A 12,077-nucleotide genomic window follows, 5' to 3' on the forward strand; every position below is an offset into this window, starting at 1 on the left:
GCCTCTGTCTTTTCTCCTTTTTTTTTTCTAAAACATGCTGTTTCTGGAAAGCAGATTGACAGAGGCATAAATAGTCAACAGGGCAGGCGTTTTAACTCGGGTTGCTCTACATGTCTTTTTTGCTCTTTTCCTGTTGTGTGCCCCTCAGTAAGAGGATGGCCTAATGATCTTTAAAGTCATAATTCCCAACTTTTACAACTAAATTAAAAAAAAAACTTCTATGCTAAGCACTTTTACAAGTTGATTATATGTCTCAACCTACATTCCTTCAATCACGAGGTCCCAAGAAATTCTTCTGCTGCAGGTGAAGATGTTGATGATGTGTCTTTATTAAAATAGTGCTTGGTGCTAGGCCAGTGACAGAGTGCTCGAAACAAAAAAGCCATTTATTACGAAAGGTGTCACCAGTGACTATCTTGAAGATGATACCTTTCTGTACTACAAAAATCTCTCATTTCAAAATAAAAAGAGAAACTTACAGTACAGTAAGATAACCTTCATGATATTTCTTTGTCCTTGTCTGCCTTTGCGCAGCCTTTGCAGAGCTGCAGACGGACATCCATGAACTCACCCAGGAGCTGGATGGAGCAGGAATCCCCTTCCTGGACTACCGCACCTACGCCATGAGGGTCCTCTTTCCTGGGATTGAGGACCATCCTGTGCTCAAGGAGATGGAGGTACGGGTCAGTAGAGAACGGCCCACACATACACACACACACACACACACACAGAATGAGTGAAAGTTGTACTGTGTCTTTGTGTATGTGATTAGAAATGCATTGTTTGAAGAAGAGCTTTTAAGCAAGGACTTTGGTGAATAATTGGACGAAAATGACAGAAATTCATCAAAATCAACATTTGGACTATGATTAGAAGGAAGTGTTTTTGTTGGGATTGAGAAACTTGGGTGAGAACAATGTGTGTGTGTGGAAGAAAAAGCAAAGCAAATATCCAGTGGAGATTTTTGTTTTGATATGCAGGTGTGACAGAAGTTTGGTTAGTTTTTTCTTTTCTACAAGAATTTCTACAGCTTCAAAAAAATAGTTTTTTGAATTTAGTTCTAGCTGTACTAGACTTTGATCCATAGAGGATTTAGAACAGTGAAATTCTCTGAAAACATTCATTCATTCATCTTCTATACCACTCAGTCCCAAACGGGGTCGCGCGCGGGGGGACTGGAGCGAATCCCAGCCGGCAATCGGGCGAAGGCAGGTTACACCTTGGACAGGTCACCAGTCCATTGCAGGGTCAACACACAGACGAACAACCATTCACACGCACACATTCACTCCTACGGGCAATTTAGAGTCACCAATCAACCTAAGCCGCATGTCTTTGGACTGTGGGAGGAAGCCGGAGTACCCGGAAAGAACCCACGCAAGCACGTGGAGAACATGCAAACTCCACACAGAAAGGTCGCAAACCCACAACCTTCTCACTGTGAGGCAACAGCGCTAACCACCGTGCTGCCCCTCTCTGAAAACATTGCAGTGAAAAACACTGCAATGTTTAAACTTATAAGTGAAACTCTTGAAGCACTTGATGGTGGAAACACCACCAACTTTGAACTACTTTACCCAAAACAAAAACTTTACAGACTAATGTTATGCCGCTGTGTTATCACACGAATCAGAGGTGTGTATAAGATAGCTGTCATGTTCACCAGCCTCATGGACCAGGGGTTTAGACTGGAAGCAGGTTCAAGAAAATAAAACGTGGGCATAAGAAGTTCTCAGGGCAAGCTCTAGATTTGTGATGCAATACAATGAAGGGACGGTTTTTGGGGAATGAGCAATGCCTGAGCTTCACTAAGACTTGTACAAGTGATAGATTGCCTCTGCAGGCTTGAGGCTCCTGAAAAAGCAATGTTCACACGTTCAATAAAACACTCTCCCCTCCACTACTGCTCGTTTCTCAAGAGGGAACACACTATCACTCACATGAACCCGGGCTGCGTGGACACTGTTGTGCAGCGTGCGCACACACTTCCATCATTTCTCTGAATACTCACTCTCTCACACATACATCACATGGAGATACACGCTGACATGCATGCAAGGTGGCAGCTGCAGGTACAGGGCTTTGAGACATGCAGTATCTACTTGTGCTATCAATTGTATTCCAAAGGCATAGTGTAGTGTGACATTGGATTTTCATTTGTATGGCCCATGCAATCACAGGCTATAGTAGTGTGCTAGCAGGCAGATCAATTTCTTATTACAGCATGAAGCTCACATTCTCACTTCAAACCTTGGTCTCTCGCCCTCAGAGGAGGCCTGGCGGTTGCTGTGAGAGAGGAAGGGAGTTGGTTGAAAGGGGAGGCAGTGAGGGATGGAGGGAGGTATAGAGAAAGAACTGGCAGAAATGAGGGAGCACTGGGGCCATAATACTGTAGGTAGAGAGGCAACAGTGCAAACCTTGAAAATCTTGTTTTGTGTATGTAAGGAGGCTGGGCCAGTGTCAGCATGATTTTCCCTATAGTATGAATTGCAGATATGTGTGTGAGAATGTGTGGCTGTTTTTCCAGTGTTTCCTTCATCTAATATTCCTCATTCTCACACATGCTCATTAATCCATTTCTCAACTATAACTCACAACAAATTCTGAACCTCTTTTTCCACCCCTGCCATGATCTTTTTATATCTTCATTCACTTTCGTTTTTCTTGGCTTGAATCTTTGTTTGCCTCCTCTTCTTGCCTCTGTTCTCTCATTGCTTCTCCCTCCCTGTCACCCATTTGCCTCCTTCTTTTACACTACCTTCATTAATTCTTATTCTGTGCCTCCCTTTCATTTTCTCTTTGCCATGGCTATGTTTCCTCGGCCCCCTGCCTTTCCCACCCTCGCCTTTCCACCTGATCCTTTCCATCATTACCCTGTCCCCTCCCCTCCAGGTTCCCGCCAACATGGAGAAGGCCCTGACATTGTTCGGCCAGCTGCTGACCAAAAAGCACTTCCGGCTGACCTTCATCCGCACCCTGGAGGCACAGCGGTCCTTCTCCATGCGAGACCGGGGCAACGTGGCCTCCCTCATCATGACGGCGCTGCAGGGGGAGATGGAGTACGCCACGGGCGTCCTTAAGCAGCTCCTGTCTGACCTCATCGATAAAAACCTGGAGAGCAAGAACCACCCAAAGCTCTTACTCAGGAGGTACAGAAAGAGGGAGGGTGGGTTGAAAGTGGCTCAGATTCTGCTCAAGAACTTGTCACACATGCACAGACAGTTTCCCCACTGGGGGGTTCAGGTTTGAGGTTACATACCCCTGTGTGTGTTTGCAGACATGCTGAGGCCTTAGTTTAACACAGACTTTGTCCTTGGGAAGGAGCACCTTGACTACATAGCCTTCGTAAAAAGAAAAACAACTAAAAAGTTCTGTTACATTTCATTGTCCCTGTTTTTCTTACCCTTCTGTTGTCATGGCAGCGAAAATGAACATGAAAAACAGAAAATGATAGAAAATAGCAGATAATGAGAATATCCAGTGATTTGTTTTTCCATCTGCTGCTGAAGTTTGGGAGCAGCAAGGTAGGGAGAAATAACTCTAGCTTTTAGAAACGTACTGTATGTGTGACTTTACCTCATCTCTATCTCTCAGCCCTGTCCTTGTCAGAGAGGATTACACCCCTGACCGCACACACACTCCCAATGGAGCTGCAGTCAGATGCAGCTCTCTCTCTCTCTCACACACACACACACACACACACACACACACACACACACAGTGAGAAAAGTAGGAGGAGGAAAAGAAGGTGAGGTGAAAAGGCAGTGAGAGAAAGGTGGATGGAGAACAGGAAGGGAGGAAAATGGTGATTGACAGAAAGAGAGGGCAAAATGTCTAGAGGGAGATTTAGCCTAGAAGCAAATTGATGTAGGGAGAAACATGAGGTGAAGAGGAAGAAAGAAAAGAGGAAGGAAGGTAGGTAGAAAGGTGCCATAGAGAGAGAGAGTAGATAGGACAGAGTAAAGAGAAGAGAAAATGAGCTACTGCAGACGAGAAAGATACACGTATTTAAGGAAAGACACAATTAGAGAAATGGCCTGTCTCCAAATAAATTGGAATTAGACATTAAATGATAAAAAAGTTATGCTTTTTTCCCCCTTCTCTTTCTCCTCGGAGAGATATTTAATTAAAAATCTAATCAAATAAATGACTCTCAGCCAGTGTGCCTGTGTGAAGTCTTTTTCAATCCCCTGTTGGGGCATATGGTCACAACACGCCGTCCCTGCTAACTACACTAGCCTCAGGAGCTGTTGTTAATAAGCTCGGCAATTATTACACATGGATCACCGTGTTTTGGTCTTTTTACTGCAACAGATAGGCTTCAGGATGTTTTATTTTTAGATGTATACATGGCAAAGGACAGACAAAGACTCCTGTGTGGATTTCCATTCCCTGTGGTGAAATGATGGTCTTGTATTCGGCGGTGGGTTAATCTGCACATTATAGGCTCACAGTCACTGTGTGATCAGTGAAGCTGCATTGCTCCCCTTTCCTGTGGGATGTTTAAAAACTTTGGAATGATGGTTACTGGGATGAAATGATGCTACAAGTCGCCCACTATCAACTCCTGACATGCCCAAAAGCATGTTCTGTCCAGGTGTATTTGCCTCCTTCGTCCTCCAACACTCTGTTCCCTGTTGCCTCATTTTTCAGACCTTCATATTTCGCTGAAAGCCTTCTCCATGTACATCACAAGCAGTCAATCGGGGAAGCTTGCAGGAGCGTAGGAGTTCACTTCTCATTCCTACAGGCCTTTGTTGGTTTCACTACCACATTGGCCTAGTTTCCTGTGTTTTCCTTTATTCCCTTACTCTTCCTCAGTTGTCATAAAAAAGGTTTTCTTCGCAAAGTTGACAAGAAAACATCGTCTTATTCTCTCATTTCTCAACAGAATGTAGCTGTCTTTAGCATTTTCACAAAAAAGGCAAATATTTACAAGAAGCGTTGGCTGACTGAGCCAGTTAGAGAACCCAGTAACCTAGTGTCCTGTCAGTTAAGGTCCAGAAGTCCCCGGTATATCCATCTCAGAGAAAACAAGGAACAGGTAATTAAACTGTTTTCCTGTTTCTCTTAATGTGAAAAGGAAGGTTGGTGGATAGCAAGCAGGTAAATCTAAAGACATGGATAGAAAGGAGAAATAATATGTTTTTTCTTCCTGCTCCCCCGCCTTAGTACTGGTTTCCCTTTCAGCTGTTTTTCAAATTAGATGCAATAGGTCCTTTAATTACAATGCCTTTTAATTGCTCTGTTTTCAGCTTGTTGTTCACGTGTGTCTGCACGAGAGCGTCCACACGCAGAGGTCCCCCTCATTACACGGCACGTTTGTGATTAACGAGAGAAGTTAGCAAATTATACTAATTACTGTATTCTTAATGAAGATGACTGAGTTTGCTTGGAGGGGTTAAATATGAAGGGGAGGTGAAACAAAGAAAGAAATGGAGGGGCTTGTTTCACCAAGTTAATTTGCAGGTGGGGGGTGAAGGAGAGCAGGAAAAGGGATATTTGACCCCTAACTGCATCCTCTGGTTTTCTAATTCCATTATTTCCCTTTCACCCGCACCCCGTTCTCTCTCCCCCTTCCTTTCATCTCTCCCCAAGGACGGAGTCGGTCGCTGAGAAGATGCTCACCAACTGGTTCACCTTCCTGCTTTACAAGTTCCTTAAGGTAAAACTGTCCGTCTCACACCCACATGCAGACATGCACATCATACATATCTTTTGATGCAATTCTAATACAGCTGGTGTTTGAGAATAGAAAAGAGCCTCACTACCACACACACACACACATGCACACATGCACAGCTGCAGCATTAGATAAGGCAGCTGTAGCAGGCTACCTATCTTTTGCCTTTACTTTTTATGAGGTAAATTCTCCTTTCTTTGAATGGAGGAATCAGCAGAGTCTGAAGTGCTGTTCAGACACAGCTGATCATGATGTTGTGATTGCTGGTGCACATCATACTAACCTGTCCTCTCTTCGAGTCCCTGACTGGATTCTCAAAGAGCAGGAAAGTGTGTGCGTGTGTGTGTGCTTGCATGTGTGCCTGTGTTTATATCCCCCTTCAGAGCTTTGGGGCTTAGCAAAAGAGGAAGCCAGAGATCTTACACAAACGCATTCTCTCGTTTCCCTGCCTCTGTCTGTATGTTTTCTTTCTCTTTTTGAATTCCTCTCCCTCTGATATGGAATCAGAGGGAATTATTGAGGCTTAAACTGTGCTAAATTCTTGTTTCCGCACACACATTTTGCACGTATAAACATTGCTGCAGCTAATCAGTTAGCAGTGGGGCCTTAAGCCCCCGCCAGGACAAGCATTCTGGTGTGGACAGCAATCCGGCCAAGCCCCTGGGGGTCTCAGTTAGCATCTGTGTGTGTGAGTGTGTCAGTCTGAGTATGCATGCATGTGTGTGTTTTGGCTCCAAATGCGAGACAAAACAGGCAGAGTTGGGTTCAGAGCAGAGGAGTGGGTTACCATAGAAGCTGTTTGAGATCTTTTATAACAACTGGGTTTATGAACTTCAGACAAGACAAAAACAAGAGAGAAAGGACAGGAAAGGTGGTAAACAGTAGTGAAAATATGGGCAGGAGTGGTCGTACTGGGATGAGAGGGGGCAATGGATGAACTAGGGAAAATGACCAATGTTAGTAAAGACTTGCTGTAGCTAGCAGCAAGGTTACCAGCCTAGCTTTTATCCAGCCTCTGCAATTCAGTGCCTTCTCTTTCTCTCGAGTTTTAAGGGGTCACATAAAAGAAAGGCCTGTAACAATTTCAAGGTTCAGCCAGGTGTGAATAGAGATGGTCTGAAGGGTGAAGGTCAAGCAGTGGTTCAGAAGGAGGAAGGAGATAGAGCTTTCACCTACCAAAGGGAACAGGTATAAGAAAGAAAAATCCTTTTATCCGTTACACTATTCTAAGGGTTCACTTGTCCTCCTTTGCACTGGCTTGTTTGAGAGTGGAGAGCAGCAGTATAACTCTGTTGCACCCTGTATGCTGCTTTGGGTAAAATGTGACAATGCTGTGTAAAATTACATCTTTAAATTCTGATAAAATTAAGAAAAAGGATGTAATGGATGGCAACAAAACACTGAAGTCAAAACAGCACGGCAAAGATAAATGTGCGGTCGATTTGGCCCTATCACAAACACAGTATGCAAGTACTGCTTTTTCACTCTGGTATCATTTGAAAGAGACAGAAGGGTTGAGAGGCAGCACCGAGCTGCTTTGTATGCTGCTAGACAGAGAGGACGTCTGCCGGTGTGCTGTGTTTTCTCCATAGGAGGCAGGTGGTGCTAGATTATCCCACAGAGTTCATCTGACAGCTCACCAAGATAACTGACATGTGCCGATGCATGAACATGCCCAACTGAGGGGCAGAACTTGAAATACGTTTCCTTTGTCTCCAGCCACAAAGTTTCATATTGAAGGAGAACAATGTGAATCAAGGGTTAAACAGTATTCATTTGAGACCAAGAACATTTGAAAATATCTGTGACATGAGTAATGGCCACCTTTGTAGTGATAATTCCAGTTTGCTCCAATTCGGATCTTTTTTCAGTTTTGCACCTTAGTTTTACCCCCGAAGTAACTGATGAGCTCTAAGAATACAACATCATAACTACAGTAAGCTTTGGTAAACAAACCAACCGTGACTCGTAACATTTCTGACGTGTTGCACTTTAAGATTAAACTTTTGTCCTCTAGTGCATGTATGTGAGTTGAGAGCAGGTTTAGTCAAAAAGTGAAGTTCCCATCTTAGGTTGTTTATTTGAACAAAGGCCTGAAGGTGATACAGTGTTTTACAATACCCATGTGGATGACCATACCGTACTTTGTAGATCTTGGTTTTTATTTTTAGTCAAGCAAAAAATAATTTAATGTGCAGTAGATATGTTTCTTTACTTATTTCCCATCTTGACTGATCTAAGCCATTTACCTGAATATAAAACTGAAAGTTGGCCCATATGCAGTATAAGTGGTAATGCATCATTGCACACAACCAGACTGTAGCATATATTGTACTGCAGGTCAAAGCTGAAGCAGAATTCAGGCATGTGATAGATGTTTATAGCAGACACATTATGTAAGAATTTTATTTTTTGCCTTTGTTTTTCATTTCAAGTCAGTTTTGCTAACCTGGAGGTTACTTTAAAATCAGTTTGGTCCTCACAGTGCTCCTGCTTCGTGTCCGATCTGACTTCTGATTCCTTGCTGAGTGCAGTGTTATTATTGCAAGCAGGAAAATGGCTACTACTACAAAAATAAGACCCAAGTTGTAATAAACCAGAATTACCTTTTAAAGAGGAGCCGAGACGTAGTGTGAGCAGACGGTGCCTAGTCGGCAGGCCGGCAGAACGATGGAGTGAAAAAGAGAGACAGGGGCCCAACATCCCAGCGCTCGTTGCCTGGTTGACACGTCTCGCACACCAAAGTGCTTCTCGAAGCGTTTTTCACCCCTCAGTCGTTAACCTTCTATTAACTCCTCCATCAATTGCCACTCACTCACACTCACACTTTCTCTGATTTCTCTCCTTCCTGCTCCCTCACTCGCATACACAGAGATTTATAAATGGTGTTTTTCCCCAAAGAAGAGACACAGGGGAGAGACTTGAGTATGTGAGAGAAAAAAAATAGCATGCGTGTGTTGTGCTTTGTCAATTTTCAGCACACTGTTAGCCGACGTGGGGCATGGCCTCGTCCTTTACTGCTCTGCCTCTGGTTGGCTTAAAGAAGATTAGAAATATAATTGGAGAGTTGCTCAGCAAAGCTGTGCACTTTTTGCTGTTGTGTACATTTTTTAGTTTTGTAGATTTCTTTTTACCTGTCTCGCTTCCTTTCCTCCTCTTTCCATCCATCCTCTATGCGCCTTTTCACGTCTCCCCATCTCGCTCTTCCTACTTCTCGCCCACCTCTTCCCCTGTTTCCAGGAGTGTGCCGGTGAGCCGCTCTTCATGCTGTACTGTGCCATGAAACAGCAAATGGAAAAGGGGCCGATAGATGCAATCACAGGAGAAGCTCGCTACTCCCTGAGTGAGGACAAACTCATCAGACAGCAGATTGACTACAAGACTTTGGTCAGTATACACACATACTAGTGAACACACACACTTGGCCCACACCTTTGTTGTTGTAGGCGAGTGTAAAACAGACATACAGTAGATAAAGCACATTGCTGCATGTTTAATATCTGTCCAGTGTTTTGGGTCAGTCTTGCACTTGTTGGCTATCTTCAGCTCTATAAATATCCTAAGCTTTGTGATCTAAACCAAATAGGTAAGTAAATAAATAATGAATAAAATCTAATCAATGAGAAGCCAACAGGACATCTGATTCTGATTAACTTCAGAATAACTGTAAAAAAAAATAAAAATGGTGTGCAGTGTTCCGCAGTTAAAAATTGGTTTTAAACTGCTATATAAAGTATTGGTTTGCCGGTCAGAAATCATTGTAGGGGTCATGCTTTCCCACATCAATAATAAGCATTCCCAGTTTGTGCTGAATGCCTGGTCTAAATGTGACCTGTGCCTTTTGTTCTGTGCCCCGTGTCTCTGTAGACGCTGCACTGTGTGAACCCGGAGAATGAAAATGCTCCGGAGGTGACAGTGAAGAGCCTGAACTGTGACACAGTGACGCAGGTGAAGGAGAAGCTGCTGGATGCTGTGTACAAAGGCACGCCGTACTCGCAGAGACCAAAAGCCTCAGACATGGACCTGGGTAAGGAGAGGAAGGACTGCCACACACACTGAGTATAGACTCAGAGCAGAGGTGTATTACTACAGGGGGTAAAGGAGGATTCATTTGAAGGGTTCTCTGAAGCCGGAGGGGGCCCTTCAGACAGGAGAGGTGATTCTGTAGAAAAATAAATTCAAGTGAGGAGCCAAACGTGACTGCATTACAGCCATTATAAAGCTGTAGTAAGTCAGCTATCTGCATTCTTCATCACACCACTGTTCGAAGAAGGGCCCTTTTTGGGCAACTGATTGGTGTGCCTATGGAGTACATTTCCTATTTTATCACCTTATTAAACTAACATACACAACCTTATCTGTATCTGCTCTGTGTGTCTGTGTGAGACAGAATGGCGGCAGGGCAGGATGGCTCGCATCATCCTTCAGGACGAGGATGTCACGACCAAGATTGACAATGACTGGAAGAGACTCAACACACTGGCTCACTACCAGGTACCCCAGGACAGATCATGTGGTACCCTTTGTCTTGTTTTAGTTGCATGTTCTTGTTGTGTTCTAATTCATAGTTAAGGTTGTTATTGTGTCACTGTTTAAGGTAGATTTCAGCACAGTAATACAATGAAGCAGTTGTTATATTTGTTCACAAATGTTCATACTTGTTGCCAAATAAGATGCACATAAGTTTTTTTGTTAAATGGAATATTTGAAGTCCCCAAATAAAGAATTAGAAAAGAAATTGGAGCCCAGTGATATTTTGCAATGTTACTGCTTGGACATTTTTGTGCTGTGATAACTGATCTTGAAAATCAAATTTCAGGTGACAGATGGCTCAGTGATCGCCCTGGTGCCTAAACAGAACTCAGCCTACAACATCTCCAACTCCTCCACATTCACTAAGTCTCTCAGCAGATACGGTACGAGAGAAGGTGTGTGTGAGTGGTTTGTATGCGTGTACGTCGGTGTGTACAAGTTGTACGTATGCGTCCACTCATTTCAAACCGTATGTGCAAAGGCATTTTCAACATGATATTAGTAATAGCAAAATGCTTTTATTAGATTCAAATGAATTCTGACTTTATTTAAATTTTCAAAAAGGCCATGCTGCTAACAGGAAGAGCCATCAGTCAAACCACTGAATACTCATAATATGATAATGTGATGTTTGTCTGTGTCATCTCTGTAAACAAACTTGTTCTATGTTGTTCTCTGGCACCATCTATTCAACCGGTTTGCATAGACTGGGGTTCAGTTCAAGAGCTATTCAGTTTATATACAGTACATTATAAACCTGCACATTGCTCCCACTGGAGCTGCTGTTAAAATAAAATCATATGCAATGCACACACACCAAGAATCATCGACTCACTTTTGCTGTAGTCGAGCACAGAAACGTTCATTATCAAGAAAACATTTCAGCCAAATTACCATTTCTGCAAAAATTCCCATCGTCTGTGCCCCAAAGGATGGCAGGCACGACAGCTGTCAGCAGCACAGTTTGACATCGAGTAGAGTGGCTAGTTCTGTGTCGGCGCCTAGCTGCTTGCTGGCTTTGCAGCTCCTTTACTGACAACCCCAGTTGCTGCTCACTTCTCTCTGTTTTTGTCTGTGTGATCCCCCTTGCGCCTGGCGTACAGTACTGTACATAGTTATTGTGTAAAGCAGATACAAGACTAATTAAAGACTTACACTGCAGATAATCAGAGAAATGTTTTGCCACATTAGCAAGCTGTGAATGAGGTTGATTTTCAGTCCACATACTGGAGCCATTTGAATATAAATATTGTTCCATGTGTGCGCTCAGCCAAGAAATCACACAAACAGGTGTCAGGTACCAAAGAAAACAAGACTTAACACCTGCACAGTATAGCCCACGTTAGCTGCTTCTTGTCCTGTTGTACTCTGCCATGTGTGCCTATGGGTAAATCCCAATTCCCATAATTGTATCCACATTTCCCTCACTTACGTCTGTTCCTTGTGTCTTAGTCCCACCCATGTACGGTATGAAGGAAAATAAACACATTTAATGAGACATGAGCCTTCCTTTCCTCCAATTTCCTCCGATCCTTCATTCAAAACATACAGTCACCAACTGATTTTCGATAAAGGGGTGTGTCAGTCCTTAAAAGACTTGCTTTAAGGATGCTTTCATGGATCCTCGCTTATGTCTCCCTCAGACCAGTGGTCCCCAACCTATCACTGCGGACCGGTCAACGCTTGACAATTTTACTGCGGCCCGGGGGGGGGGGGCGTAGATTGTTTATATTGCAAATATAATAATAAATGTGAATTCACTGTGTACTTGTATGCAACTTTATTAGCAGCTTCCTCGTAACATTGCGCCAACAACATAACATGAGTATAACATCAAAGTCTCAGTTTTCAGTGCTGTGGT

At 43.4% G+C, this 12,077-nt stretch overlaps 1 protein-coding gene across 5 annotated transcripts in view; it reads left to right on the plus strand.

Moving 5' to 3' along the window:
* plxna1b (plexin A1b) overlaps positions 1-12,077 on the plus strand; it is a 193,664-nt gene that overhangs the window by 172,915 nt on the left and 8,672 nt on the right. For 2 of the 5 annotated variants that reach the window (XM_020592549.1, XM_020592550.1), the window contains exons 21-27: positions 535-683; positions 2,893-3,149; positions 5,599-5,665; positions 8,924-9,070; positions 9,551-9,710; positions 10,074-10,177; positions 10,503-10,611. In XM_020592549.1, the coding sequence (XP_020448205.1) occupies positions 535-683; positions 2,893-3,149; positions 5,599-5,665; positions 8,924-9,070; positions 9,551-9,710; positions 10,074-10,177; positions 10,503-10,611 (993 nt within the window). The remainder of the gene's footprint in view (positions 1-534; positions 684-2,892; positions 3,150-5,598; positions 5,666-8,923; positions 9,071-9,550; positions 9,711-10,073; positions 10,178-10,502; positions 10,612-12,077) is intronic. The other 3 variants (XM_020592552.1, XM_020592551.1, XM_020592553.1) reach the window with 3 other exon arrangements.

This window comes from Monopterus albus, unplaced genomic scaffold, assembly GCF_001952655.1.
Source record: "Monopterus albus unplaced genomic scaffold, M_albus_1.0 scaffold18.1, whole genome shotgun sequence".
Classification (NCBI taxonomy): Eukaryota; Metazoa; Chordata; class Actinopteri; order Synbranchiformes; family Synbranchidae; genus Monopterus; species Monopterus albus.